The following is a 27916-nucleotide window of genomic DNA, read 5'->3' as shown; positions in this document are numbered from 1 at the left end:
CACCCCTCCTCACCAAGTGAGCAGGCTACCGCTGCTCCTCATTCCTCACTAGGCCGCCACCCCTCCTCACCAGGCCGCCACCCCTCGTCATGGCTACTCTGCCGCCCCTCATAATTTTGTTAGTGTTTCTTGCAAGCAGATTTGCATGTTCTTGTATATCAGAATGTGTATTAGACTCTCTTTCTATCTCAAAAGAAAAACAAAGGTTGCTTAGACAGTCATACTTCACAAAATATTAGGTATTAGAAGTTTGTCCACACTTTGCAACATTCGGGCATATTTGTTGATACTGACGAAACTTGGGTAAATGAAACATGGCTTATTTCCCCCTCACTATTTTCTTATTATTGTATTTGGCCATTCTCTAAGTTAATGGTCTCAATGAATGCCATATATTAGTTCATCTAACTCCCGTCTGGTATGTTTCTCCAGAGAGAAGGGGAAGAATAAAACAATTGCACTTGATCTAGATGATGTTGGATCAAAGACCGTGCATGAAAGCAACAATTAGACTTGCCAAGTGCCGTCCATGTTTTATCAATGTCATGTATTTAACCTAGCTACATAATATTTATTATTTGTAATGTATTGGAACCTTGTTATTCTCATATTCTGCCTAGTAAATTTCTGCAATGTATTGGAAGTTTAGAGCCTTGTTATGCAATATCTATGGTTTGCTGAATTCTACAACATATTTTGGCATGTGTGCTGCCCTTGTGAATATGTAAATCTGTATTTTCATTTTTATATATATAGCCGTATCCCCGTATTAGTGTTTTTGGAAAAATGGCGTATCGAAGTATCGCCGTTTCCGTATCCGTGCATCCTAGGTTGGAACTACTTAAGATGATAATCAGTATTCCTTCAGTACCATGATAGAATGCTTGATCAAATCAAGCTACAGCCTTGCAGGCACACAAAATTGCCAAGTCCAACCAAAACTGAATCTACCAGTACAAGCGATGCAGAGCAGAGGAGCTTCAGTAGAGCTCACCTGTTCACCGCCTCACTCCTCGTGCTCGGTGGCCGGCTCGGGCAGCGTGGGCAGCACGGGGTACTTCCGCGAGAAGCAAGCGTCGCAGTAGTCCCCGGCCTCGGCGCCGTAGATGCCGTGCAGCTTGCCGAGCGAGAGGAAAGCGAGCGAGTCGCTGCCGATCTCCCGGCGCACGCCCTCCAGGTCCATCCGGTTCGAGATCAGCTCGCCCTCGCTCGGCGTGTCGATGCCATAGAGGCAGGAGCCCACCACGGGCGGGCTCGCGATCCGCATGTGCACCTCGCGAGCGCCCGCGTCGCGGAGCAGCCGCACGATCTTGCTCGAGGTGGTGCCGCGCACCAGCGAGTCGTCCACGACCACCACGCTCTTGCCGCGGATGACGCCACGCACGGGGGCCAGCTTGAGCTTCACGGCGAGGTCCCGGATCGCCTGCGTCGGCTGAATGAAGCTGCGGCCGCTGTAGTGCCACCGGATCAGGCCCTGCTGGAACTCCAGCCCCGACGCGCACGCGAACCCGAGCGCGGCGTAGAAGCCCGAGTCGGGCACCGGGATGACCACGTCCGCGCCCGGCGCGGGGGACTCCTCGGCCAGCGCGCGTCCGAAGGCGCTGCGGCGCTCGTGGACGGCGTGGGAGAAGACGACCGAGTTGGGCAGCGAGAAGTAGATGTGCTCGAAGACGCAGGCGCGGCGTGGGCGGTGCGGGACGAGGCAGGCCGAGGACACCGACATGTCGCGGCGGTCGACCATAACCACCTCCCCGGGCTCCACCTCGCGCTCGTAGGTCGCGTCGATGAGGTCCAACGCGCAGGTCTCCGATGCGAACGCGACGGCCCCGTTGCGCCGGCGGCCGAGCACCAGTGGGCGGAACCCGTGCGGGTCGCGCACGGCGAACAGCTTGTCGGCCGTGAGGAACAGGAGCGAGTAGGCCCCCGAGAGGCGCTCGCACGCGTCGCAGATGCGCGCGAGCAGCGGCCGCGAGAGCGACGTCGCGATGAGGTGGAGGATGACCTCCGTGTCCGATGACGTGTTGAAGATGGAGCCCCGCGCCTCGAGCTTGTTCCGCAGCACCTGGTAGTTGACGAGGTTGCCGTTGTGCGCCACGGCGAGCTGCCCGAACCGGTACCCGGCCATGAACGGCTGCACGTTGCGCAGCGACGCAGCAGCACCGGCCGTGGAGTACCGCACGTGTCCGATGGCGGCGGGCCCAGGGAGTGAGGCGAGCCGGGACGGATCGCCGAACACGTCGGCCACGAGCCCCAGCCCGGTCACCGACTTGAGTTTGCCGTCCCCGCCAACGGCGACGATCCCAGCGCCCTCCTCCCCACGGTGCTGCAGCTTCTGCAGGCCCAGGTAGCACAGCGACGCCGCGTCTGGGTCGCCGACGACCCCGACCAGGCCGCACTCCTCGCGTGGGTGATCATCCGCATCTTCATCAACACCACAGGAGAACGGGGTGACGCGGTCGGGCAGAAGCGCCCCGGCCACCGCCTCCCGCCGGCCGAAACCGCAGCGCAGCGAGAGAGAAAACGAGCTCACGGAGTATCTGAACTGCTTCTGACGGTGGTGCTCGGAGCCAGCGGCGGCGTGGTGGTGCAACAGGAGGCGAGAAGTGGGTGTGGCGGCGGCGGCGGCGGCCATTCCCAGCCAGGAGAGGAGGGGATTGGAACAGGGTGAGGGCTTTGGGGCTCGGGCAATGTCCCTTTCCGGGTGCGGGTCAAGGGCGGGATTTAAAGAAGTTTGCTTGGTGGGCGCCTGTCTGCCGTAGGATCAGGACAGGACGCGATGTGCCGTACTCGGTCGCCTGTCTGTCTTGAGCTCGGGGTGGGCGCCATCACTGACCTGTGGGCCCAACACTCGGCCGGCTTGAAGAGCTCTGAAGTGTGGACTGGACCAGGGTGCGATGCGCTGACGCGTGTGGTCCATGGAATTCCATGTTGATTCAAATTGGGCCGATGGCATAGCCAGATGAGACCTAAATACAGAGTTTTTTATTTTTATATTTTTTATTAAAAATTTAAATAAATAGATTTTTTGTCGTAAAGATTAAAAAATAGACGCATGCAGCTCTTTCAGAGAGCGATTAGGAAGCTTTATCGCCCTTTGAGAGAACGGGTGGCCTAACCGCCCCTTGGAAAGACGGTAAAGGCCCTAACCGCCCTCTCAAAGGACGGGTAGGGGCTTCCCACCTGCGCGCCACCCTTACAGACCCTTGAGAGGGCGGTTAGGTCAGGGGGCGGTAAGGAGGTTGCCCCGTGCATGCCCCCCTCCCCCCTTGTCTATAAAAGCCTGAAAATTGAGGAGAAATCCTCATTTTAATCAAAAAAAACCTTGAAGAAGAGAGGAGAGGAGAGGAAGAGAGCGCGGCGAAAGTCTGCTGCATTTGATCCGCGGATTTGAAGAGCACTTTCCGGTAATTTCTTTTATATTTTTATTATTGTTAATAAGTAAAGTAGCAATGTATGATACAGGGTTTAGACATGTATGACCTAGGTTTAGAAAATGCTGTATTTAGTAGAATATTGTCAATATTAATTACGACATGGTAGGATAGCAATTAAATACATAATATTATTTGTACTATAGTAGTTTTCGAATATGTAGATTGTACAGAGTAATAATTGTAGGGTAGCATTATGTGACATAGGGTTTAGCACTGTATGACCTAGAGTTTAATTGTATGACCCAGGGTTTAGGGTTTAGAAAATGCTAGTATATTTTTAATATTAATTTCGACATGGTAGGATAGCTATTAAATGTAGATTTTATAGAGTAATAATTGTAGGTTAGTTTGGTTAGAGGTATTATTGAAGAACCTATTGTTAGGTATGAATCGGTGTCGGTAATTTTTTTAGTTTCGATACTCAGAAATATAGTTCGTTGGTCTTAACATTGGTTATATTTGCGGATGTTTCTAGGGATGACAGATAAATTAATTTTTCAGATATATTATGGTGAGAATGAAATTAGGTATGGTCCTAACGGTGTAGATCTGTCTGGGTTTCGTCATGTCATGAAGGGTCTTAGTAAAGCCAATGAGAGGACCATTGCGGGTGTGTGCAAGTGGCTGATATGGTTTTTCCAACTGGATCCACAGCAACATGATCTAAAGCTGAAAGTTGTCCTCAGCCGTGCTAGTCAGGGATACTTTGGCGAGCTTGTCCCGATCGAAGCCACATTAACTTAGAGGCAGTATATAGATATATCTTGTTAGCTGAGGCGTACCAGAAAGATCAAACAGAAGTAAACTTTGCGGAAGCAGTAGCGAGACCAAGTGAGGCAGTGGAAGATGAATCAGACCCGGTAAATGTCGGGACCAGCTCCCGTCCCCGCCAACGGTGACGATCCCGGCGCCCTCCTCCCCACGGTGCTGCAGCTTCTGTAGGCCCAGGTAGCACAGCGACGCCGCATCTAGGTCGCCGACGACCCCGACCAGGCCGCACTCCTCGCGTGGGTGATCATCCGCATCTTCATCAACACCACAGGAGAACGGGGTGACGCGGTCGGGCAGAAGCGCCCCGGCCACCGCCTCCAGCCGGCCGAAACTGCAGCGCAGCGAGAGAGAAAACGGGCTCACGGAGTATCTGAACTGCTGCTGACGGTGGTGCTCGGAGCCAGCGGCGGCGTGGTGGTGCAACAGGAGGCGAGAAGTGGGTGTGGCGGCGGCGGCAGCGGTGACCATTCCTAGCCAGGAGAGGAGGGGATTGGAACAGGGTGAGGGCTTTGGGGAGCGGGCGATGCCCCTTTCCGGGTGCGGGTCAAGGGCGGGATTTAAAGAAGTTTGCTTGGTGGGCGCCTGTCTACCGTAGGATCAGGACAGGACGCGATGTGTCGTACTCGGTCGCCTGTCTGTCTTGCGCTCGAGGTGGGTGCCATCACTGACCTATGGGCCCAACACTCGGCCGGCTTGAAGAGCTCTGAAGTGTGGACTGGACCAGGATGCGATGCGCTGGCGCGTGTGGTCCATGGAATTCCATGTTGATTCAAGTTGGGCCGACGGCATAGGCATATGAGACCTAAATACAGGCCTATGGACCATACCATACTGGATTACGGGCTATCATTCGTCGGTTGTTGTTAGTTTAGCAGGCCAAGGCCTCATATGAATGATGGGCTAATACTCAAATTTGGCGTAGGTTTGTAATAAGTGAATATATTTTTATTCATTTTTATTTTTTATCCTCCTATATCATTTTATTATTATTTCTGCGCAGATTTAGAATGAATTTTCTTTGTTTCTTCGTATAGTATAATCTGAGTAGAGTATGATAACTATTTTATGCAGCAAACAAATAGTGCTAGAGTTTTTGGATTATCTCTTTTGTAGAAGATTGCTGCTGCATTTTAAATGCTAGCTTATGAAGTACCGATGGATGCTATAGATGAATTTATTTGAATTGATGAAAGTACTGGTATACAGAGTACCTGAGATTTGTACAAGCTATTATAGAAGTCTTTGGATATGAGTAACTAAGATCTTCAAATAATCTTGATACTGCTAGGTTATTTGAAATGGGAGAGGCAAGAGGTTTTTGCGTATGCTAGAGAGTATAGATTGCATACATTGAAAATGGAAAATATTACCCTGCAGCATGGCAAGGAATGTATACCAGCTATATGCATGAGCCCGTAATTATTCTGAAAGCTGTTGCTTCGCAAGATCTTTAGATTTGACGTGTTTTCTTTGATTTACTAGGGTCTCACAATGATATTAATGTTCTTCACCTTTCTCCTTTATTTGCAAAGCTAGCTGAATGACAAGCTCCAGAAGTGAATTACACCATCAATTATCACAATTATACAATAGGCTATTACCTAACAGATGACATATATCCACTGTGGGCAATATTTGTGAAGACAGTATCATCTCCTCAAGGGAATAAGAAAAAACTTTTCTCGCAAGAACAAGAAGCTGCTAGGAAGGATGTCGAACGAGCATTTAAAGTTCTACATGCTCGTTTTACTATTGTTCGTGAACCATCAAGATGACAACTATATGTAGAGTCGTAGTTCTTGTAGTGTAATCATTTACAATAATGTAGTTAAAACCTATCATTTTTTGCTTACTTTCTTTAAGTGTAATTATCTTTTCTTTTATTGCAAGTGCTCACTCCATAGGGAACATTCTTAATGAACTGAATAGGAAACATATAACACAACATTTGAAAAAAAAAATATATAGAGTACCTACTGAATGCATCATATGAGCTCACAAAATCACTTTTTTAGGTAGAGAATCACTTTCGATTAGAACTAGGATTTGTTTGGCGGATTTTTCAAAGTAGCATTTTGTTTAAAATTATAAGAGCTCTGTCAAACAGTAACTTTCAGTTTTTAGTTTCTTGAGTGAAATTCGTGAAAATGATTCTTTGAAATGAACTAAAAGTTGAAGAGCTGAAAAAAAAAACAGTTTTTTCTTGATTCATTTTCCATATAAAATCACTTCATTCAAAATTACTATAAAATTATTTTTAACCGCAGAATCACTTCAATTAAGAATTTAAATCTAACAAACAGCCTTTTACTCTCGTGATAGCGAGCTCTAAAGCCACCCGTTTCGTCTCCCCGGTCCCCTCACCATGGCTACCGCTTCCTGGCCTGCTCCCACCGCCTCCTTCGCGCCGGCGCCGGGGAGGCTCAAGGCAGGTCCTTTACCCGTCAAGACGCGTCCCTGCCGAGTCCTTCTCAGGGCGTCAAGCGAATCCGCCATGGTTCGTGGGCCATTTCTAGCTCAGTATTGCTTGATTTATCTTCGCAAAAAAAAAAAGTATTGCTTGATTTATCCACTCCCACCGCTTCTTGATTTTCCCCCCCCTCTATTCCATGGATTGGGACGTTTGCCTTGCCGCCCTCGCTTTAAGCCCACCCCCTGCAATTTCCTGCCTCGGCCCCTCCTTGGTGCGAGAGCCGAGCAGGCGAGCACGGCCGCCGCAGCGTGTGCAGACATGCCCGCAGCAAGCGCCGCCAATGCTGAGCGATTGCTCTAGTAGAAATCGCTAGCCAGCGGCAGAAAGCCGCTGTCACCTCTGCCCTAGAGTACAGTTAGGAACAGTAGGGGCACTATTTGGTTGGTGACCTCTGTCTCTGGTCGTTGTTACTACTTGATTTCGGCAGCTCTTTTGAGCATGCTGCTTTTCTATTCGATGTGCAGCTCTCTTGCGTGTTGAAAAGATATAACCCTTGCGATGTATGCTGCTGAGTTGCGAACCGAACAACCTCCCCTAGAAATACTTCTCTTTGGGCACAATCATGATTGCATGTGTGGTTCCAGTTAAAAAGATTGTGTATGTATGATTTGTCGTAATATTGGTTCCAGAATTAGGGTCTTTGCTACCTGAGACTGCGAATTGTTTTTATTTTTTATGTTAACTGGTGAGTAATAGTAGAAGATTTAGCTGTAGATTTCCAGAATTCTACTAGTGTATCAAAAAGAATAGCACTATAATTTTACATGGAAGTTATATGGTTTAAGGAGAAACCCTGCACTCTGTTGCTTCTGTTTAATTATTCTATCGCAATTTATATTCTAATAAAACTATACATTTGTGTAAAGGGTTCCAAAAAACCGAAGCACTGAAAAACAGTTGGTTCCTGGCCAAATGGGAATCTGGTCAGTTCAACGTTTCCCCCTAAACCCAACTTTTGACAACTTCTGTATCAACATGTTCATCTCAGTCAAATAAGTAACTGACGAACATCAGTTTTGGAAAAAAGGAAATAAATTCGAAATTAAAAACTCTTGACTGGTTCTGGGGGCAAAAACACCCAAAACGGTCGAGACAAGAAGTCTTCAACGTCAGTCTGTAACAGCTTGTGAACTGCCTTGAACTTGGAAGCATCATGGTCATCATATAATTCATATAACAGCTCCATCTGGGAAAGAATTAAGGGCAAGTGTCAAGAGTATTGTTCACTGCAATTATAAGTTGCATTAGGTACACTCATAAGTACCAGTCTGATGTTACAATTATGTTGTTTGCTCTGCTCATGGTATGGTGCATTGTTAGGTTGCTGGTGACACATTGCTTGGTTTGTATGAGAAAGAGAGGTTAGGCCTCTCACAATATGCAGATGAGGAGTCTAATGAAGAGAGATTCTGGGAAATCTTGGATGCTGATTTGCGCTACTGGACCAGATCCCTGCGCCCAGTGCAGGTATATATAAGGTGTGCGTTAGTAGAATTAACAGCCATATGTGCTCAGCATCATATACATTGTAAAATTAGCTTCTATTCAATAGGTTCGTTTTTCTCATTCTATTGGCGCTTTGCAGTGGTATCCTGGTCACATTGCAAAAACAGAGAAAGAATTGAAGGAACAGTTAAGGCTCATGGATGTTGTCATAGAGATCCGTGATGCTAGGATTCCCTTGTCCACCAGCCATCCTAAGGTTATGCTTTTGGTGATTGCTCATATTTGTCTGTACAAAAACCAATTTCTGATGGTACTGAGTCATGTTATGTTATGATCAGATGGATTCCTGGCTAGGCAACCGGAGAAGGATCATAGTCTTGAACCGCGAGGACATGATCTCAACTGAAGACAGGAATGCATGGGCTTCTTACTTTGCTATTCAGGGCACCAAAGTAGTTTTCTCCAATGGGCAGCTGGGCATGGTAAGATAGCCTTGTGTCGTATGGCAGTTAACTGATCAGGTCTATCTGGTTGCTTCCCTTATGCATATATCATTCGCCTGCCACCATTTCCTGTGCTGGTGTTACAGGGTACGATGAAATTAGGTAGGATGGCAAAATCAGTAGCATCTGTTGTGAACACAAAGCGAAGGGAAAAGGGGCTCCTTCCTCGTCCGGTAATCCAATCGATATCTTGTTGGCCTTCTTGTGTTCTTTTGTTCATTTAATTACTCAGTATGTGCAAATTAGTATGTCATAGGACTTGCTTGTGAAATCATAGAATTTGCATGTGTTCTTCCCAAATGGTTAATATAACACTGTGATAGGTTTTGGTTTAAACTAAGCAGTTTCTATACCATTTTCTTCTTGTTACAGTAACATACTCTTTTGTACACTAGTCATCCTAGTTTTTTTGTAACTTGCGTGAAGTTCAATAATTTCATGGTTGTTCAAAATTTAGTGATCAACCATGATATGTTTAATTTGCTTATTGTTTCTATTGTGCCTTAAGGTTCGAGCTGGAATAGTTGGATATCCAAATGTTGGCAAATCTTCCTTGATTAATCGCTTGCTAAAACGAAGAATGTGTCCAGCAGCACCGAGACCAGGAGTCACAAGAGAACTGAGGTAAGTTATTCAGTTGCGTACATGTGATTTCACATTGCTACATATATGTATTTTGTACCCTTTCAAATAATCCGGTATTTGCACTATTTGGCTTCTAACATTTGAGAGTGAACAGGTGGGTTCGTTTTGGAACAGATCTAGAGTTGTTAGATTCACCTGGAATTTTGCCTATGCGAATTAGTGACCAGACAGCTGCAATTAAGCTGGCTATATGTGATGATATTGGAGAAAGGTCGTACGATTTTGCTGATGTGGCAGCCATTCTAGTGCAGATGTTGATAAGACATCCTGCAGTAGGTCAGTTTTCTGATAAGCTAATGATTGCCATATTATATTTGAAGCCGGTAGTAATACATCCCAAAGATAGTCTGCTTTCTAGAATCAAAGATTTGTGCACTGTGACTTCATGAAGCATTGAAGCTTTTATTTTTGTGTCTTCAATTGTTGCTTATGGGCTCGTGCCGAACAGGTTCTGAGGCATTTCGAAGGCGATATAAGATTGATGTAGATAGCGATTGTGGTAAAATGTATGCTTTGATCCTCTCTAATTCTTTCTACATGGCACTAGAAGTCAATTATCTGATGATGTACTTAACAAATTGTAGGTTTGTCACAAAGCTCTCTCTTCACTTGTTCAATGGAGACACGAGCCAGGCAGCTTTCCGCATCTTGTCTGACTATAGGAAAGGCAAATTTGGCTGGGTGGCGCTGGAGAGACCTCCAACATGAGCAATGGAGATATGGATGATTCTGATATGCTAGAGCTGCATTTGTTCATAGCACAACACAATGTAATGTCCTTTGTGGCACACTTCAGGATAATTTATCCGGGCCTACACCTTATATGAGGAATCAATTTTTAGAATAGCTGTCCATCTATAGACACAATACATCAGAAATCCTCCTGTTGTTACTAGGCAGTCTAGAGCAGCCGAGATTATCTGTATAATTAGGTGACGGAATTAATTTTGAGAAGCGAATTGAGGTTGCAACGTTGCCTTATCAGTTGCTCCTGTGTAGAGCTTCTGGATGACCCATTAGAATGGGAACTGATGATAGATATCCCCCTGCAGTTTCGCTGCTAAAATTTCTGTTCCAAATGTGAGACTCTACAGTTCACACAACGTAAGTTATAGCCTTATGGGCACTGGAATCATTCTGACCATGAAAATTTAGAATATGGAGAACCTTTCCCCCTACTCTTTTTTCAAAACTTGCATTTTTTTTTTTCATTTCTTGTACAGGTAGAAACAGCAGATAATTTGTACATCTTTATTCCTATTCTGTTCGGTACAGGATATATGATACAATCTTAGCTACCACCAGTTTCTCTCAGCTCCATTTTGACATACTGCTAGTTCCTCACCTCAGAATCTCTGACGGGCGGCCTTGCTGCAGATAAATGCTAATTTTTTTTACATCACTGCTGGGGCTATGGATTTCAAGATTGCAGACGACTGCATAAACATCAGGTTTATGTCCAGTTAGTTTCATTGCTCACTGTAATTTTAGGTCGTCAAGCCTGTCGATTAGATCCAAAGCTTTGGTCCTATCAATCTCGAAGTCAATAACAGGAAGCATGGAAGACCTCCTAACAAAGAGCAAGTCTTTCCTGTTGCCACTGGCTGGAGAATGACTATTGCTCTTGCTCAACCTACTCTGTTTGTTGTGCCTTGACTTTGTGTCAAACTCTTGGCTTTTGCTTATTCCAGGGCTAAATTTCCTGTATTTAACATCCCTTAGCATATCATGATCCTCTTGTGTGAGAATTGGTGATGAATTGTTCATTTTGCATGGCAACAATGTAACTGCGATACCCTTTTGTGTTGGTGAACTGACGGGAGATTTTATGGGAGACCTTACACCTCCATTGGCATTTCTTGATTTACTGATAAGATGATGAAGCCACACAACAAGATCAAAGATAACTGCTTCAGTCTCTTCCTTCTCAGCATGATATAATGTCTCGATTTGGGTCAATTCCATCTGCCCTGATAACTTGCAATTAAACTCAGATCTGCATCAGCAAAAAGGTTGTCACTGACAAATCATAGCTTCATCAATTTCTATTTGCATCAATGCTAAACTTTAATTTCATTAATTTCTATTTACAATGATTGTACAGGTTCTCACCCTGTATTTGCCCACTCTCCAACCCAACCGAAGCCATGATGTGCCCTGGTATGAACAAGGAATCACATTCGAAGTAAGATGTGAGTATTTTTCACAGTTTTAAATAATCAGAACACGTTTGATAAGGACAGATTAGATTACTTAGTTGTGTTATTTGCAATAGGGACAAGCCATCGCAAAGTTTTCTCCATTTCAGCTTTGATTTGAGAAACTGTAAGCTGCATCCATTTAGCAGAACCATGTTCAGGTGCATAACAATGCATTTTGATTCATGTGCACTCATAATAATAGCAATTACCAAATGTGAGACTCCAGTATGACATACCTCTTCTTTGGGTTCAAAAGATTGTAGCTTAGAACGGAGACCAGATTTGATGGTAGGTGGCAAACCATGGTATAATGTATCCCTCATGTTGGGAGGGATTGCACTTGATCGAGAAACCTGCCAATTGATCAATCCTTATCAGGATATTGTTAAAGAAACTAAAGTTGAACCATCCATACCATGAAGATGAGCTGTCACAGAGGGTTGCAATGCTAATATCAAATAAACTGCAATTCATTACCGGTCCTTGCAAAAATAGTGCCCACTTTCTGACAGAATCTTGAACCATGCAATGGGACTTGATAAAGGCATATTGCATTGAACAACTCATGATATCATTGATATTGGAAGGTCGTTCAATTCATCCCTCTAATCAAAAAATAATTCAATAACATGTCTAGTAGAGTATGTGAACTTACAAGAGTATCAATCTGATTGATGATATTCGCATAATGCAAGGCAAGGCCTGCTGGTCCCAATCTATTATGGTGTTTAGCAGGTTCTTGTGTCTCTTCACTGTCTACAATCAGATAGGAGCAAGAAACTCTACGTCATTGTCACAAAAAATGGTGGTACATAATAAGAATAGTTATGCAGTCTTTTCACAAGAATAATTCTTACTTCAGTTACGAACCAATACTAACAGACTAAATGACTAAAGTTGGTTGTTGCATGCATGCAAGAAGGCCTCCCCCCCCCCCACCCCCACAGATAGGAGCAATGAAGTTAAATGATGAATGCACTGTGTAAATCATATTGTTGAAACGTTACAATTCCGATGACAAACAAAACCCACGAAAGGTCGACACAAATATATGATAATGGCATATTCGCCCTCCCTGAAGTGCAAGTAAGTACGAACTTGGGAATATCGGGATATCGAAAACGAACCAATCCGGATGGAAACACGCCGGTATCGGTCGGGAACGGATAATTCAAACTGAGAACACCGACACGTAGAACCATGACTTCAACGGAAGGAAGAAACCATGGTCTCCTTCCTGGCCTTTTGTGAGCGTGTGCTTATCTGCTCTGTTGTGCGTGTTTGCAGATGAGAAAAGCTAGCAGCAAGGCTTTGGCGGTTGTTCTGATTAGCGTGTGCGTGTATGAGCTGCAGCAGGGCCTCGAGCCGCCTCCTCTGATCTCTCCCTGCGTTTGTGTATTCAGTCCTTTATATAGGCCAAAGCAGCCCCAACGTTGGTTGAGATAGAGCCCTCGAGGCTGTTTAAACCAATTCTGTTTATTTCCTTTAACGTATTGAACTCTATTTGTTAGCATATTCCAACCACATGCATGCTTATCTAGAGACCCCTGCACAGCGAGAGCCCATCTCCACTACATGGCCTCCACGTCATCAGCTGCACCTGGAACCATCGTGTATCGGTGTATGGCTGCAGGTACAAATACGGGAATCCCGACGGGATGATCCCGATTAAAAAAGGGAATTCAACAATACAGTAGGGAAAATGACAAAACCGTTTTTGACTCTGTTTTCGAATTATTCTTCCCGTTTTCGTCCCGTTTCCGCTTAAGTCCCGAAAATCCGAAAACGGTCGGGAGAAATGTAGAAAACGGATAGGGACGGGATGGGATTTATCCTGACCGTTTTCATCCCTAATAAGAACTATCCAGATAAAAGAGTCGTCCCCTTTTACCCTTTATGATTTCTGAGGCAGTCAATAGAAAAGAACTTGCAGGCATGATAGACTAAACCAAATACATCAGAATGAATACTCATAAGTCGTAACATATGAGGGATTACTGGAGTAGGTCTGTTATGACGAAGTAAACATAATAAATATTACTCTTGACAAAGCAAATATGTTACTCCTTAAAGCACCACAATCAAGAAACACTATCAGTCAACAGCAGTTCAAACTGTGCTACAAGTAAGACAGGAGCCATAAGGATTATACCAGCACGACCAAAGGCATTATATATCTCCAAATGTAAGAAGTGGACAATGTCTATGAGCTTTTCCATCACCTGGGAAGAAAACGTAATATTATTCAAACATTGAAGAATGAGATGATAGAAAAGGATGCATGTAGTGTGAGTGGTGCCCTAAATCTTTGAAGTGGTAACCAATATCATAAAGAATGCCTTCCCTTGCCAGCATTTGATCATATAATATATTTGTAGCAAAGGCACCTGATACCAACCTCTTCCAAATTCTTGGACCAAAGTGACCTCTTTTTCAAACTTTTAACATGCTTAGTCTGACCCTTGATTTCCTGCTTCAGTATATGCAGACCATCTCCTGCAAATGAATCAGAAGTTGTTTTCTAATTTGTTAAAACTATGTCAAAAGATCGTATTATTTGTCCACCATAAAAAATGTGATTGGAAGGGAGAGACGTCCCATTCAACATTTTAAAGAAAGGAGTTGAACCCAGGTTGGCTAGGCCACCACCCGTGGTGCTAGCCAACTGACCCCGGGAGGCTCCTCCCATATTATCCATCCTTACATAATATGGATAGGGACACATTTTTGTGAAAGATGCAATGACTCTATTCATAGAATGGACTGAACTGTAGAAGTAAAATATTGATGTATATTCAGAAAATTGGGGACACTTATATTCTACTTCTTAAATGCATGTGGAAATTGAGAAGACGTCTTCATAAGACACAAGTTGTTTGTAACTGCAGCCAGGCTAAACATTTAATACAGTATTACAGGTCACAAACAAAAACTGACCTCTTGAACTCAAGGCATCCTGTTCTTTCAGTTTAAGATGATAATCATGTTCAAATCTATCCAAAGCATGCAATTCATGATATAACTCCTGAGATAAAAAAAAAAGTAGAAAGAGAAGACTGGTCAGTAATGTGAGGTCAATAACCAGAATAAGGGCAAATTGGAAAATGCCAAAAAAATATCAACTTCATCAAGGATGCTAAGGATTCCTTATGAATAAAACTATACTACTCCCTGGTCCCTTCCGGTGCATATATATCCACGATACCATTTTGACTGCTAATTTCTGTTGTAATATATTGCTCCAAATCACAAAAGCTGTATATTATGAAAGTTTTCATGATGAATATAATGATACTAGCTTTATCTGGGAAAAGAAGATACTTTGTATATTGATGACCAAAAAAACTTTACTGTTTGACTCTACATTATAGGTTGACTTAAATTTTGGAATTACAGGGAATACATAGCATAGATGCTGCCGCTGGCAGTAAATAAAAGCTTGATACAGAATTTTGAGGTACCAAACAAATTTGGTCAAATGACACCAAAACGAAGTATTGACTACTACAACAGCCCAAAGAGAAAGCTATATTTTATCAATTGTCTAGCCAAGATAGAGTCTTAAATTAATTATTGGTTAGAGCTGAAAAACAGAGGTAGACAAAATGTAATGTATATCATGCAAATAAGAAATTCTGCTAAATTATATGAGCATCCTTACAACTGTATATTGAACGCAAGTGATCAGTTTCTTCATTACTGTTTCTGCATCTTCTTTCAGGTGATGTTGCGGTGTTCGTTCTGATGCCAACCTAAGGGAATTCAAACGGAAATACAAGTTAGTAGCTTAAAGTATACACATTTATAAATGCAGGGGTTGAAAAAAAACACACTTTTCAAAATAGCGGTCCAAGTTGTGCCACTGAGGATCCTTGCAACGATTTCCAAAGCGAACAACCTCTTTTGAGAATACTTCTAACTCTTCCCTGTTGGAATTAACCAATTAAGGACTTGAATTGAAGATAAAAAACAGTCGCAGTAAAGTTCTTTCAATATATTTCTTGCAGGGAAATGTGTACAGCAAGCACGAATGGATTCGATTACATGATATGAAGTGCAAGATCAGCACTAACCTTTTGTCAGCAGCTGCAATCTTGAGTAATTCATCCATATCTTTGGATATAAGGTGTTGAACACCTTCTGAATGAAGCACCACTTCTTTCAAATGCTTTATGCTTGTCTTCGAAAGAGAACGCATCAGATTGGAGCCTTTAACTATGGTATTTGCCACCTCAAAAGCCAACATAGATATTTTGTTTTCCTTTGCTGTAGCACTTGACACAAAAGCGCTACTAGCATTTAAACTTGTCATGCTACTGCCTAGTGTGTCTAGAACCTCCACTGCTTTCTCAAGCCCAACAGTGCTAGCTCTACCAAAAATTGAGCTCACTTCCGAAACCTGTTTCAGTACAAAAAGGAAATATTGGGAATGAATCAAATGACATAAAGAAGTCTAAATGACAATCTTTCCCATAAACACAACGTCTAAGCTAGAATTAGATGTATAGAATCATAGGTGTAAAAATACAAGGATAATTGAAGTGAATGCAACTGCCAAAATACGCTACTGTGGACTTGGGTGCAAAACGTTAATGGAGTATAAGTAATTACGTTCAATGACTAGCACAAATCTTTTTTTTTAGGACACAAGCACTAAATAAGTGTGAAGCGTTTAATAATGGGACTTTTGGAGAACATTAATGACTCAAAACCTTTTGTCAGGATGCCAATATATATTATATAAGCATATTATAGATAATATCCAGAATGGCATAATCTCCTGCTAAAAGAATTTCTCAAACTAGTATCTCCAAATCCAATTAAAGAAGAATATAGAGACTGCAGAAATAGTGACATGTCTTCGTATACCAATATCATGATTAGAATTATTCGGTGGTTATGTAGCACAGGAACATTGTATATCACTGCAATCTAACAAAGGGCTAGAGAAATAACTAGAACAAATGGTAGTTAATGAACATGCCATACTGCAGTCTAATTCATTGTGGAACAAACTAGGGGAGCAAGAATTCATCCAACCTTGGCAGCGCCAGCTTTCGCCTTGCCCAAGTTAGCCTTCTGTGACAGCGAACGGGCAAGCTGCGGCGAGGTCCTAGACACCGCGTCGCCGGCGCTAGCCCCACCATGAAAGGCAAGCCCAGGCACGACACTCTCCAGGAACGAGAAAGAATACTGCTGTTGCTCTTCCAGCCGCTTCGCCGCCGCAGCTTCTCCGGACGCTGGCGGCTTCTCCCCCTCGAGCGCCCCGGGCTCATGATCGACAACCTGGTTCCGGCCAAGCGTGGTGTCGCTCGGCGACTTGCCTACGGCTGAAACCTTCGAGCAGAGACCTCCCATCCCCTTTCCTAGACAGAAACCTTGATCCCCACCTTGTCCTAATCCGATCACTGGCCTCCAACGCACCCAGGGACGGGATCCATCCAAGCAAGGTAGGGCTTCTTTGGCAAGAAAAAGAGGAATCGGTCCAAGCCCGGATGGATCTGCGCTTCCAATACCAGTAGAAGGGAGGAGGGGGGGGGGGCGGCGACGGCTGTGCGAGAAGAATTCGAGGTGGCGTGCTTCGGTGGAAGAGGCTAGAGATGCGTCGGCGGCGCGGCGACTACGGTCAAGCGAAGTGAATTTTTCTCCCCCTCTTTTTCTAACGATGGCGGGAGGGCGGAGGAGGCTGCGACGCCACGGATGCCGGTGAGGTGAATTTGGGAGAGAAAATTGACTATTTGACAAAGGGCTTCCAGCAATATCGTAAGAAATTTCCCTAGATCCAAACAAGGTCTTTACGGTGGCAATTTCTACTGTACAGTAATTTGATAAAATTCGATAGAAATAGATCAATTTTTTAATTTTTTTTAATTTTAAATTTGAGTTTGATCGATAACCATTTAGTTTCTAAATACGGTGCAGATCGAATTGGCCGGTAATCGCTCGTGGTTACCATCGTATTTTCAAACCCTCACCACAATAAGACATCACAAACGCAATGGGCAGATACACTAATGCCGCTAAGGATTCATTCAACTTCTGATGTCATCACTGTAGCCACAAGGTTGACGTTACTACTTCAATTGTAATGTTTAATAGATTGACGATGTCAACGAGCGCATGCAAGCATACCCAAGTATGTCATCATGGTTGACGGTTCGGACCATTTTACGAATTAGAAATTCCCTTGCCCAAACGTGTTATTAAGAAATTCTACGTCCAACTAACTTACGGTGTTGATGAGTGAAAATTGGAAAGATATACAGGAAAGAAGAGTTTCCTTTTTTTATTCGGTGTCTTTACAACACTCTTATGAAAGAGAGAGAGAGAGACATCACTCAAATTCGTGACAAAATCGTATGAGAGCCTAAGTCCATACCTTTCAGAACATACAGGCATTCTAATCACAGCAATCCTACTTATGTTGCAAACCAGCGTTCTAAGAGCATCTTTGAGGGATTCCTTTTGCGAATGAGAATTACTTAAAAAAGATTTTCGTTTCTTTCAGTGCTCCAACAGTTGAACCGTGAAGAGATTCTTAAAACAATTACCTGTAAGATAGAATTCTCTCTCTTTCACTCTATAAATCTTTTCAAACAAATTTATTGTAAATAAGAATAAATAAAATGAATGAGAATAGAAAAAAAAAACAAAACGAAGAAAATATAGTTAAAATGCTCTAACATTGGCAAGGACTACCTGCTTCCAATATATGCCACACTTTCTCTCGTCCCCAAAGCCACCGTGGCTCTCGCCTCTTAACTCAAATGATTCCTCACCCTAACATTTGGATTAGATGCTCTCTCTTCCAGAAACCACGTGACTTTAGAATGTGCCAACACTGTGAAGAAGAGAGTTTTCCAGGGGGGGGGGGGGGGGATAACATTGTGAAGAAGAGAATGCACATCACTCCTCAGGGTAGTGCAGAACAGCAAACGCTTTGCAGGTGGAGATCTGGACACAGACCGGCTAGTGGCTACTTTTTGTGTCCGTAGAAAGCAGCAACATCGTAGATGGATATTCACCTTTCAAGGTGAAAAGGGTAGAAAACACTACCCTTCTTGTCACGACGCGTCCTCCCGTGATCTGAACACGTCACATGGTGAGTGACTCCACTCCCGTCTTTCATCAATCTTTTCTTTCCTTCACTTTTCTTTTTTACCTTTTTGCCCCTTGACAGATGGGAACAATTCTGCAATGCTAGCTTAGCTGGTAGGGCTGGTACCGGGACGGGTTGAGTCCCACAGGTTTTACATCTGGCAGGGGTAGAAGTAAATTTTGCTATGTGGGATTTATGGGTTGGGATCCAATTTATGTTTGGATTGGAAGTGGGTAGATATTCATCTATGGGCATTCATAGGCATTTGAAAAGAATTGCATAGTCGGCGGCTCAGGTACCCAGCCCAACCCATCGACCAACGTCCCAGCCTATCTCACTTAACCCTAACCCTAGCCTTGGTGCCGCGTTGCTGCCCACACCCCCCTTGGCTCCTAGCTCCTACCCGCGGGCATATTGCCGTTGCCGTTGCCAGGGCAGATCTACAGGGGGCTGGAGGGCTCAGGCCGTTTACCGGTTGAAACTCCATTGAAGATTAAAGGTGAAGGAAGAGGATAAAGGAGGAGAAAAAGAGAAAGAGGAGGTGGAGGTGGAGTAGGAAGAAAAAAGAGCTTCTATCGACCGGTTTGCATCCGTCGCTGGCAATTGCCACCTCACGATCGGTCGTTTTCCCTGACTGCTTTCTGCTTCGGCCGCTATAGGCGCCAGCACATCATTTGCGTTGCGTGCCTGGCCGAAGGCATGTGGTGTGGCTCACGATGTTGAGCGGTCCACATGATGTTTCTAAATCTAAATGCCTGAAAGGACCGTGTTACGTACCATGATCAACATTTCATTTCTCCCTCGACAATACCATCGGGCTAAGGTGTCCTTACCTTCGTACTACCTCCGTTCTTAAATAGATGTCGTCCTAGAATGCGTATAATTAAAATTTAAAAACTCTGACTACTAATATACACAAAACTATTAAGATTTGACATATGAAAATGATAGTAGTGAATTTGTCATGAAAAATATTTTAATATCATCTAATTTTTTTTTATCAATTTTTACTAAAAGATACTTGCTAAAAGTAATGGTTAAACGTGTTTATTGGAGAGCGTGTCGATATTCTAAACGATAAGTAAAAGAGAACGGAGGTAATAGTAAGGATTACATGAACCTAGCACCATCTGGACCCGGGAGCTGGACCGTCCATGTTTTGAGGAATGGACGAATTCCGTATGGATTTTGGAGGAAATGGCGCTGATTCAATAAATTCCGCAGACTGGGACTAAAGTTCTGCAGGAAATAATGTGTGCAACAACCAAGCCATTCTAAGCGCGTGAGACAGACCAGTATCCTTTCTCTGGAGGATGTATGTGCAGTAATGGCCAGTCTGACTACCACTTTGTTTCGGGAACTCCATAGCTAACCCTCCCTGCCTGACACGCTGTGCCCCTCGCCCTGCGGACTGCCTTGACTAAATTGTTGGACGCGTTCAGGAGGTTCTGCTCTGCCCCATGGAACAGGCATCAGATGCCACGGACCACAAAGGTTGGAGGTTGAACTGCCAGTGAACGTTTTGTTTTCCATGGACTAACGCCAGCTTTTCAACGACAGGCTTCGCCAGTCAATCCTCAAGGGCGGCCCAATGCCGTCTTTCTGAAACGTGCCAATGAACCATGCGTTTGGTAACAGCAGGAAAACAAACGCATGACGCCCAGGAACTTTCCAGGTGATAAACAGGTACAGGCATTGGGCCGTACACAGGAGAACAAACGCATGACACGGTACACAGGTACAGGCAGCACATGTGCTCGTTCCAAATCTTTTCAACAGAAAGCTTCCAGCAAGCAAACGTAAAGTACAGATTGGTTCCGTCATCAGACTAATTCAGATAAACTGAAGCTGATGCTAGTGCTGCAAAACCTGGAACTAGCTCTACGATCATCATTTACAAGACGGAGATACAGCCGGGCTATTTTACATCAGTGGCTAGCATCTGGCAACCTAGGTTTAACTTAAGGAATAAGCATTTTGTGAGGTCAGTGAGCGAGGACGTCAATTGCGACCCTAGATTCTTTCTGCAGCTGAAATCCTAAGTTGAGGGACACGAGGACATGGCTCTTATGAAATCCAGATTCATAGGGGAACCTGAGAAAGGGTTGCCTTCAGGGACACACAAACTGCCTCTGTTAGGAAGCATAATCTGTGGGTTCATGCGGTCCTTGCCTGTGCCTGTTTGCTCAGATGGAGCTTCCTTCTTTTTCTTCACGAATTCAAAGAATTCTGCAACTTGGCGAGCATATCTATACAGGCAAAAGATTTAACCCTTAAATGAGAATGCGGAATTTATAATAAGTTACAAGTATGTCAAGGTCCTCACAGGTGCTTTTTTTTTCTGTTAAAGTTCAGCAAACAGTGACTAGAGAGCAAAACTAGAGCTAAAACTCACAGTCATTAACAGCTAAAAATAAACACTATGAACAAATAGTAATACAGTTAATAAAAGGAAGATCTGCAAACTTACTGTCGTTTAGCTTCTATGTCTTTGTTGAAATCAATGTCAGGTTCACAATCCAAGATGAGAGCTGGGACCTACACAGAAAAAGGCCTCAATTCAACTGAAACGCTAGTACTAAAGCTTTGAGAGCAAGGGAGGAGTAAGCACTGAGGAAATCTCAGTGGTAATCGGCTGGTTACCGCCAGGAATTGGTTTCCCATTCCTAGTGGTGAGAATATATACTGAACGAATATTTAAATTCAAATTTGTATTTCTCAAATGAATTTGCGTTTAAATTCAGAATATCGGATAAGGTGTGCACTAACAAAAAACTGCAACAATAGATATACAACTTGTGAGAAATGAATTAGGGTTTAACCATTTTTATTCAAAAAATTGGATAACCCTAACTATCCCAGAAATACCAGTCACCGGAGGTCTGGTGTTTTTTTTTTCCAAATCCCAAATTTGGAGCCCTTGGAGCAAGTACCTTCTGGATACCAGAATGCATGTGATTTCCTTCCAGGTAAAATACACGATCCCGTATTTCTGGAGGCAAGGAGCCCTCCATATGTATGGGCAGCTGACTGACTGATAATACACCAGGACCTGTTCCTTTCAAAGGAAGCAACCAGCTCTCATGTTTCTCATGCAAACCTTGCAAGTAGTCAAGCGTAACACCACCTTCCTCTGATCTTTTCCGGTGCATCATTCTTTTGTGGCAAGTATCTGGACTAGCTCTTAGATAGATAAAACCATCAGGGATGAGACCTGGGAGTGAAGACACAACCGGATCAAACCAGGAATCGTAGATGCTGATCTCCATCTCATTCATCCAGTTAGCTTCATGAACAGCACGGACAAATACCTGGTGAATGTGAATAGAACAATTAGTTTACTTAACAGTCAACAATTGTATCAGAATGAAACTGAAGCGTGACTGAACTAGCATTTGCAAGAAAGATTGACCTACCATCCTATCACTGAATACACTTCTTTCCATCAGTCTGAGAGGTTTTATTCCACCTTGCGATTCCCTTTCTTGCATGACCCTCGTCACAAAAACATAGTTTTGAAAAGTGTATGCATACCTATGTGGCTCAGCGTAGAATGCATCCAATATATTGAAGTGATCAGGGCCAATATCCTGCCACTTATTGATAGGCTCAGGAACTATCTCTACAAGATCACGCAGTTCAATAGTCTCATTAGCTATTCTTTGGAGGAAGGTGCTCTTCCCAACGCTAATATTCCCTTCCACACAAAAGGTCAGCCTCTTCTTCTGAGAGGGCTTAGATGAATCTATATCCTTCAGATCATCATCGACACTCTCTTTAATGAATGAAGTTATACTCTGAGCATGGTTCTTATGTACAATGCCAACAGAACTCTGTAAGAACTCAACCATCTGCCCACTAGACTTGCCAAAGAACTGCACGTGCATGCAAAATTGTTAAGAAATGATGCAATGGTGTTAGATTGAAAGAACAGCATATTCAAATGGAGAAGTCCGTAAAATTTACACAGTAATACAAGCAACAGCAAACAAAAGAACAAAGTAGCAGAAAGTCAAAGTACCACCATATCATTTGTTAACCTCGCACACCAAGTGGGCGCTGAAAGGCCTATCCAAAATTGCAATCTTAATAGCATGAGATGTATCAACTATCAAGCATAGATGATAGAGCAAAAGAGCATCATGATTGATTACTTCCAGCACAATGGACATTAAACAGTCATAATTTTGGCTGATCCTGTTTGAAATATTCAAAATCAATCTGGTTTCTTAAGATAGTTGAAGCACAAAGGGATACCATGGCCTTACTTAAGTTCCGAAAAGGACAACAAATCTAAAACTGTAGATAAGAACATTTTCCAATTATCATACCGCATTCCTTTAATGTGCTTTTAAGTTTCACATATGCTTCAGTTACTCAAAAGCTAGACCCCCTGTGTAACACTAAACATGTATTGCTTGAATATTTTCCCACTATTAGTTTAGTGCAGAAAGGAAGTGTATCTTTCACCATAACACCCATCAACAGTTCAGCATACTGTGTATGTATATATGCACAACATGATATTAAACTTTTTGGCTTATAGACACAAAGCATAGCCGCATAGGTTCAATGTAAGCCATAGCATGGACAATAAGCCTTGCATGGGAGTTATTGACAGCCAAGGTAGGGACATGAACGAAATGTGACCATCTTAAGCTGGTTGATAACTAATTGGTTCAATGTGGATGAACAAATGGCAGTATGCTAGCATTAGGGAGTTAAGATGTGTGCTTTTATTAATAAAAATTTGCGCAGAAATGCCGCCATCCAATAGTGATACTCCCATATCTGACGTACTGATAGGAATGGCAAGAACAAAATCCTACATCTGACTCACAAGACAGTAGATAGGGATACACAAGCACGCAAACCTTATCCCTATAGAGCTGCTTAAGCTGCCCGACGCCCCCGAACCCGTTGTCCACGAGCTTCCTCAGGTTTTGCGGCCCGACACCGGGAATGGCGAGGAGCTCGACGCTCCCCGCCGCCGCATTCCCGCCTCTCAGCCTCCTCTCCGCCGCCGCGCGGCTCCCGCCTCCGCTCCGCCTCTCCTCCTCCGCCTCATCGTCGCCACCCCGAGCCGCGGCCTCGGCGGAGCAGAGCAGCCCCCTCCGCGCACCACCCCCGCCACCGCAGCGCAGCCAGGGCGGGGGGCGGGGGCCCCGGCGGCGCGCCGCGAGGAGGAGCGCGGGGGAGCCGAGGCGGAGCGCGGGCATGATGGCGGGGACGAGGGAGAGCCTGTGCATCTACGGCGACGACGGCGGAGGTCATCAGCGGGGATACCGGGCTAGGGTTTGGGTTTTTGGTTTGGTTTGGTTTGGTTTGGTGTTATCCCTCGTGAGCTGTGTCGTTGGGAAGCGGGAAGCGGGAGCGGAGGAGGCCCGAGGAGGCCTGTGGTCTGCGGAGAGCCGTGCACGGGTGGCTGGGCAGTGGGCCCCCGTGTACCACGCGGCAGTGGGGCACAGGCAAATGGGCAATCGAATTGTTTACACTTTCTTTATACGGGAGCGATGGGCTTGTCGCTGTTTCGCCGCCCTCGTTTCGGGGAATTTTTTTATTTTTTTATTTTTCTTAAATTATAAAAATATGTATCTGTTTTGAAAAATATATGATTTTTTAAAACGGACATATATTTTTACCATATTTTGATTTAAGTAAAAATATATTTACTATTTAAAAATATATAGTGGTTTCTATTTTACTTGTATGTGTTTCGCTTTCCGTATTTCTGGTGCTGTGTTTCCCTCAACTTCCCACGTGGGTTCACGTCCCACTCCCGCGCGCTACCGCATGCTCTTATGTAGGCCCACTTGCCGCACACGTTCTCGCGCTTGCTCCCGCATGAACCCGCCTGCTGCGCATGCTCTGCGTGAGCCTACTTTCCGCACGCGGTCGTGTATCCGAGTTAGTGCGAAGTATGTGCAAGTAAGAGTAAAAAATAAAAACGTTCGGTTTCGGGACCTTACTGTGGAATCGTCGCATGGACGCTTGCACAGTACCTCCTGGGCTCAAGGCCTCATTTACATGGGCCGGCTGATCCTGGCTCAGTCGCCTATACGCGTGAAGATTTCTTCTGTGAGTATTGCATGTTTACTGGGAAGCTCTTTTGGAGTTCAGGTGTTCCAAACAGGCTGAAATTACTGGGTTTCACAAAAAATTCTTAAATTTCAATTTGGAACGTAGGAAAACCAAAAGAATCCTGTAGGATTGCAATCCCGCAGGAATTTTCCCATATGCTCCTTTGGAATAAAGGGATATTTTTACGAGTCAATTTGCCGAGTGCCATCACAAAGACAGAGGAATTGGAAAATACCATTCCAAAGAAGTGGAGTTGGAGGATGTCATTGCAAAGACTAGCTTGCTTGGTTGTTGCCGCCACTGCATAGTTATCGGTGAATCAGGAATCAGGGGTTCTCGAATCTCGAGGTCAGATCAGCAATTTACCACGTGGCGCTCTCTCGTGGGGATCATCTCCACGAGGTATGAGAAGACTAAGTCCCGAGAGGGGGTGCTCGGGGTCATGAACAGTGGCCCCCAAGCACCCAAGTCCCCCGACGACCAGAAAAGCCGAGTATCGGGAAGGGTGTGTTCGGGGCTGCGAACAGTGGCCCTCGAGCACCCGAGTACCCCGAGGACCCAAGGAAGGTAGTTCTGGGAGAGAGTGCTCGGGGCTGCGAACAGTGGCCCCCGAGCACTCGGTTCCCCGAGAATCTGAACAGTCAATCCCGGGAGAGAGTGCTCGGGGCCGGCCATGAGTACTCAGTTCCCCGAGGACCAAGAAAGGGTGTTTCCGGGAGAGAGTACTCGGGGATGTGAACAGTGACCCCCGAGCACTCGGTTCCCCGACGGCATAAGAAGTCCTTCGCCGATAGCCCCCACAGAGGTCCAGCGGTGAGGTGTCAGCTAGTGAAAGGCCCGATGCCCCATTTAAGAGGGCGCGTGGCCTGTCACTTCCAACTACTCCAGCCACGCTCGGTGTCAGTCCCTGCCACATCCTGGCAGGAGGGCGTGGGGACATTTAATGCACGGGTCCCATCCCGCGTCATCCGACGCGCCTCGGGATAGCATCGCGAGGCCCAAAACACCCCGCCTGCCGCCCTGCTGTGTCAGGCGTACAAGACCGGGCGGGCACGTCGGGCTGCTCTGTGGCTGCCCGGTGGGCCCTCTTCGCGGCGCCCATTGCAGAACGCCATTATGACGATTGAGACCGGGCGGGGGGCGTGTTTTCAACCCCCCGTCACTTCGCGCAGCAGCCAATGATGGTTGCTTTTCCATTTATGAAACCTTGGAACTTGTTCCATCCCTTTCGGGGTACGCTACCGCCAGCGGGTATTTAAGAGAAGCCGATGGACACAGAAAGGAGGACACACTCTCGGATTTTCGGAGGAAGATCCAAGAAAAAGGTTCAGTACAAGCACGGAAGTTGAGATCACCGAAGAACAAGGAGTCCGAAGCTCTAGGATAGACAGACATTCTTGTAACCAGCTACATCCCTGAGAGACATTCTCAATGCATTTATAGCATCCACACAGGAGTAGGGTATTACGCTCATTGCGGCCTGAACCTGTCTAAAAACCTCCAGTGCATTTACTGCATTCTGCATCCGATCATTCCATCCCACCTGCCATCACATTTACGCCCATTTATTTCTCCCGCAAATAGATTCAGAATCATCCTCCGGCCAAATCTCAAAGGAGGTCCCTCCGGATCCCTGCTTTAGGAGTTTACCCTCCGACAATGATGGTCGGGCCGAATGACGATGAAGTAGAAGATTCATTCCAAATCATCCTTTTAGTTTATGTGCTCCATCAATCATGTGCACCCACGTATCCCTTTAGAAATGGTTCATGAATAACTTTTTCATAATTTTTGGGGCGCAATAAAATAAAATTTGTGTAAGAAAACTGACATGCATAATCATCTCGTCTGGCTCTGTACTTAGTAATATCTTTTTTTGTCTGAAAGAATTACACATCAGTTATTTCTTATGGTTTGGTAACATGACTACTTTTGTCAATTTATTCCGTGAATTCGGGGTGTGCAAAGACAAATTTGCCCCCCTCTGGCTGCTTTCTCTCCCAACTGTGGCTACTCTTCACTAGGCGCCTATGTCAAGATCCCCTTCTACTGTCACTCCTCCTCATGCAAAGGAGCTCCTAGGCTCCTGACTGCGATGTCACGATGATGAAGAGCAGATACTAGCTTGCTTCTTGCTGCCGTCGCTATGTGGTGGTCGGGCCGAATGACAATGAAGTAGAAGATTCACTCCAAGTCATCCTTTTAGTTTATGTGCTCCATCAATCATGTGCAACCACGTATCCCTTTAGGAATGGTTCATGCACAACCTTTTCATAATTTTTTGGGCGCAACAAAATAAAATCTGTGTAAGAAAACTGAAATGCATAGTCATATCGTGTGGATCTGTACTTAATAATATCTTTTTTGTTTGAAAGAATTACACATAAGTTATTTCTTATGGTTTGGTAACATGACTACTTTTGACAATTTATTCGGTGAATTTGGATGTGGAAAGACAAATTTGCCCCCACTCTAGCTGCTTTCTCCCCCAACTATGGCTACTCTTCACTAGGCATCTCTGTCAAGATCCCCTTCTGCTCTCGCGCCTCCTTGTGCAAAGAAGCTCCTAGGCTCCTGGCTGCGATGCCACAATGATGAAGAGCAAAGACTAACTTGCTTGGTTGTTGCCGCCGCTGCGTGGTGGTCGGGTCGAATGACGATGAAGTAGAAGATTCACTCCAAGTCATACTTTTAGTTTATGTGCTCCATTAATCATGTGCAACACGTATACCTTTAGAAATGGTTCATGCACAACTTTTTCATAATTTTTAGGGCGCAATAAAATAAAATCTGTGTAAGAAAATTGAAATGCATAATTATCTCGTCTGGCTCTGTACTTAGTAATATCTTTTTTGTCTGAAAGAATTACAAATCAGTTATTTCTTATGTTTTGGTAACATGACTACTTTTGTCAATTTATTTCCTTACTTATAAATAACTCACAATTTCATGGCTATCTTGTAGTAATATTGTGAACTTAGAGTCAAGCCACGGTCACAAATTATTTTACATGTGAAAATACTCTCTCTCTCTCTCTCTTGTTTACTTATGACAATAGAGGGAACTCCACTATTTATAGTGGTGTATCTTACTAAGCGCATGTAGCACGACCAGGGTTCAAAAAACCGTCGGTAACCGCTCAAAAATCGCGGTTACCGACCTTCCCGGTCCGGTCCGGTTTCAAAAACCGCTCGGTAACCGAAATTTGAATTCAAAAAATTCGAAAAAATAAAAAAATTCAAAAAAAAATTCAAAAAAAATTC

General features: G+C 44.5%; 4 protein-coding genes across 5 annotated transcripts; 1 reads left to right on the top strand and 3 right to left on the bottom strand.

Moving 5' to 3' along the window:
• Positions 1 to 829: 829 nt before the first annotated feature.
• On the bottom strand, positions 830 to 2705 carry LOC133928936 (amidophosphoribosyltransferase, chloroplastic-like). Its single transcript, XM_062375471.1, has one exon. It carries the CDS (start codon positions 2630 to 2632, stop codon positions 1007 to 1009), a length of 1626 nt encoding a protein of 541 aa, XP_062231455.1. The 5' UTR covers positions 2633 to 2705; the 3' UTR covers positions 830 to 1006.
• A 3813-nt stretch (positions 2706 to 6518) lies between these two features.
• Positions 6519 to 10256, top strand: LOC133928935 (DAR GTPase 3, chloroplastic-like). Of its 2 annotated transcripts, none has more exons than XM_062375468.1 (9): positions 6519 to 6702; positions 7999 to 8145; positions 8264 to 8380; positions 8463 to 8606; positions 8714 to 8800; positions 9136 to 9251; positions 9367 to 9548; positions 9721 to 9771; positions 9857 to 10256. In XM_062375468.1, exons 1-9 carry the CDS (start codon positions 6571 to 6573, stop codon positions 9997 to 9999), a joined length of 1119 nt encoding a protein of 372 aa, XP_062231452.1. In that variant the 5' UTR covers positions 6519 to 6570; the 3' UTR covers positions 10000 to 10256. The 2 variants fall into 2 exon arrangements, with proteins under 2 accessions (XP_062231452.1, XP_062231453.1); XM_062375469.1 differs by having other exon boundaries at positions 9721 to 9778.
• Positions 10257 to 10503: 247 nt separating this feature from the next.
• LOC133928934 (protein PSK SIMULATOR 1-like) lies at positions 10504 to 17195 on the bottom strand. Its single transcript, XM_062375467.1, has 12 exons — positions 16514 to 17195; positions 15547 to 15872; positions 15307 to 15399; positions 15135 to 15225; positions 14411 to 14498; positions 13872 to 13969; positions 13626 to 13695; positions 12129 to 12229; positions 11710 to 11826; positions 11526 to 11602; positions 11385 to 11429; positions 10504 to 11268 (listed from the first exon to the last, which is right to left on the bottom strand). Exons 1-12 carry the CDS (start codon positions 16829 to 16831, stop codon positions 10749 to 10751), a joined length of 1944 nt encoding a protein of 647 aa, XP_062231451.1. The 5' UTR covers positions 16832 to 17195; the 3' UTR covers positions 10504 to 10748.
• Positions 17196 to 20315: 3120 nt separating this feature from the next.
• On the bottom strand, positions 20316 to 23914 carry LOC133928933 (uncharacterized). Its single transcript, XM_062375466.1, has 5 exons — positions 23447 to 23914; positions 21989 to 22447; positions 21506 to 21883; positions 21043 to 21110; positions 20316 to 20821 (listed from the first exon to the last, which is right to left on the bottom strand). Exons 1-5 carry the CDS (start codon positions 23819 to 23821, stop codon positions 20611 to 20613), a joined length of 1491 nt encoding a protein of 496 aa, XP_062231450.1. The 5' UTR covers positions 23822 to 23914; the 3' UTR covers positions 20316 to 20610.
• Positions 23915 to 27916: the final 4002 nt, after the last annotated feature.

This window comes from Phragmites australis, chromosome 9 (genome assembly GCF_958298935.1).
Source record: "Phragmites australis chromosome 9, lpPhrAust1.1, whole genome shotgun sequence".
Lineage (NCBI taxonomy): Eukaryota > Viridiplantae > Streptophyta > Magnoliopsida > Poales > Poaceae > Phragmites > Phragmites australis.
The sequence above is the reverse complement of the archived record's forward strand: the minus strand, read 5'-3'. Positions and strand labels throughout refer to the sequence as shown.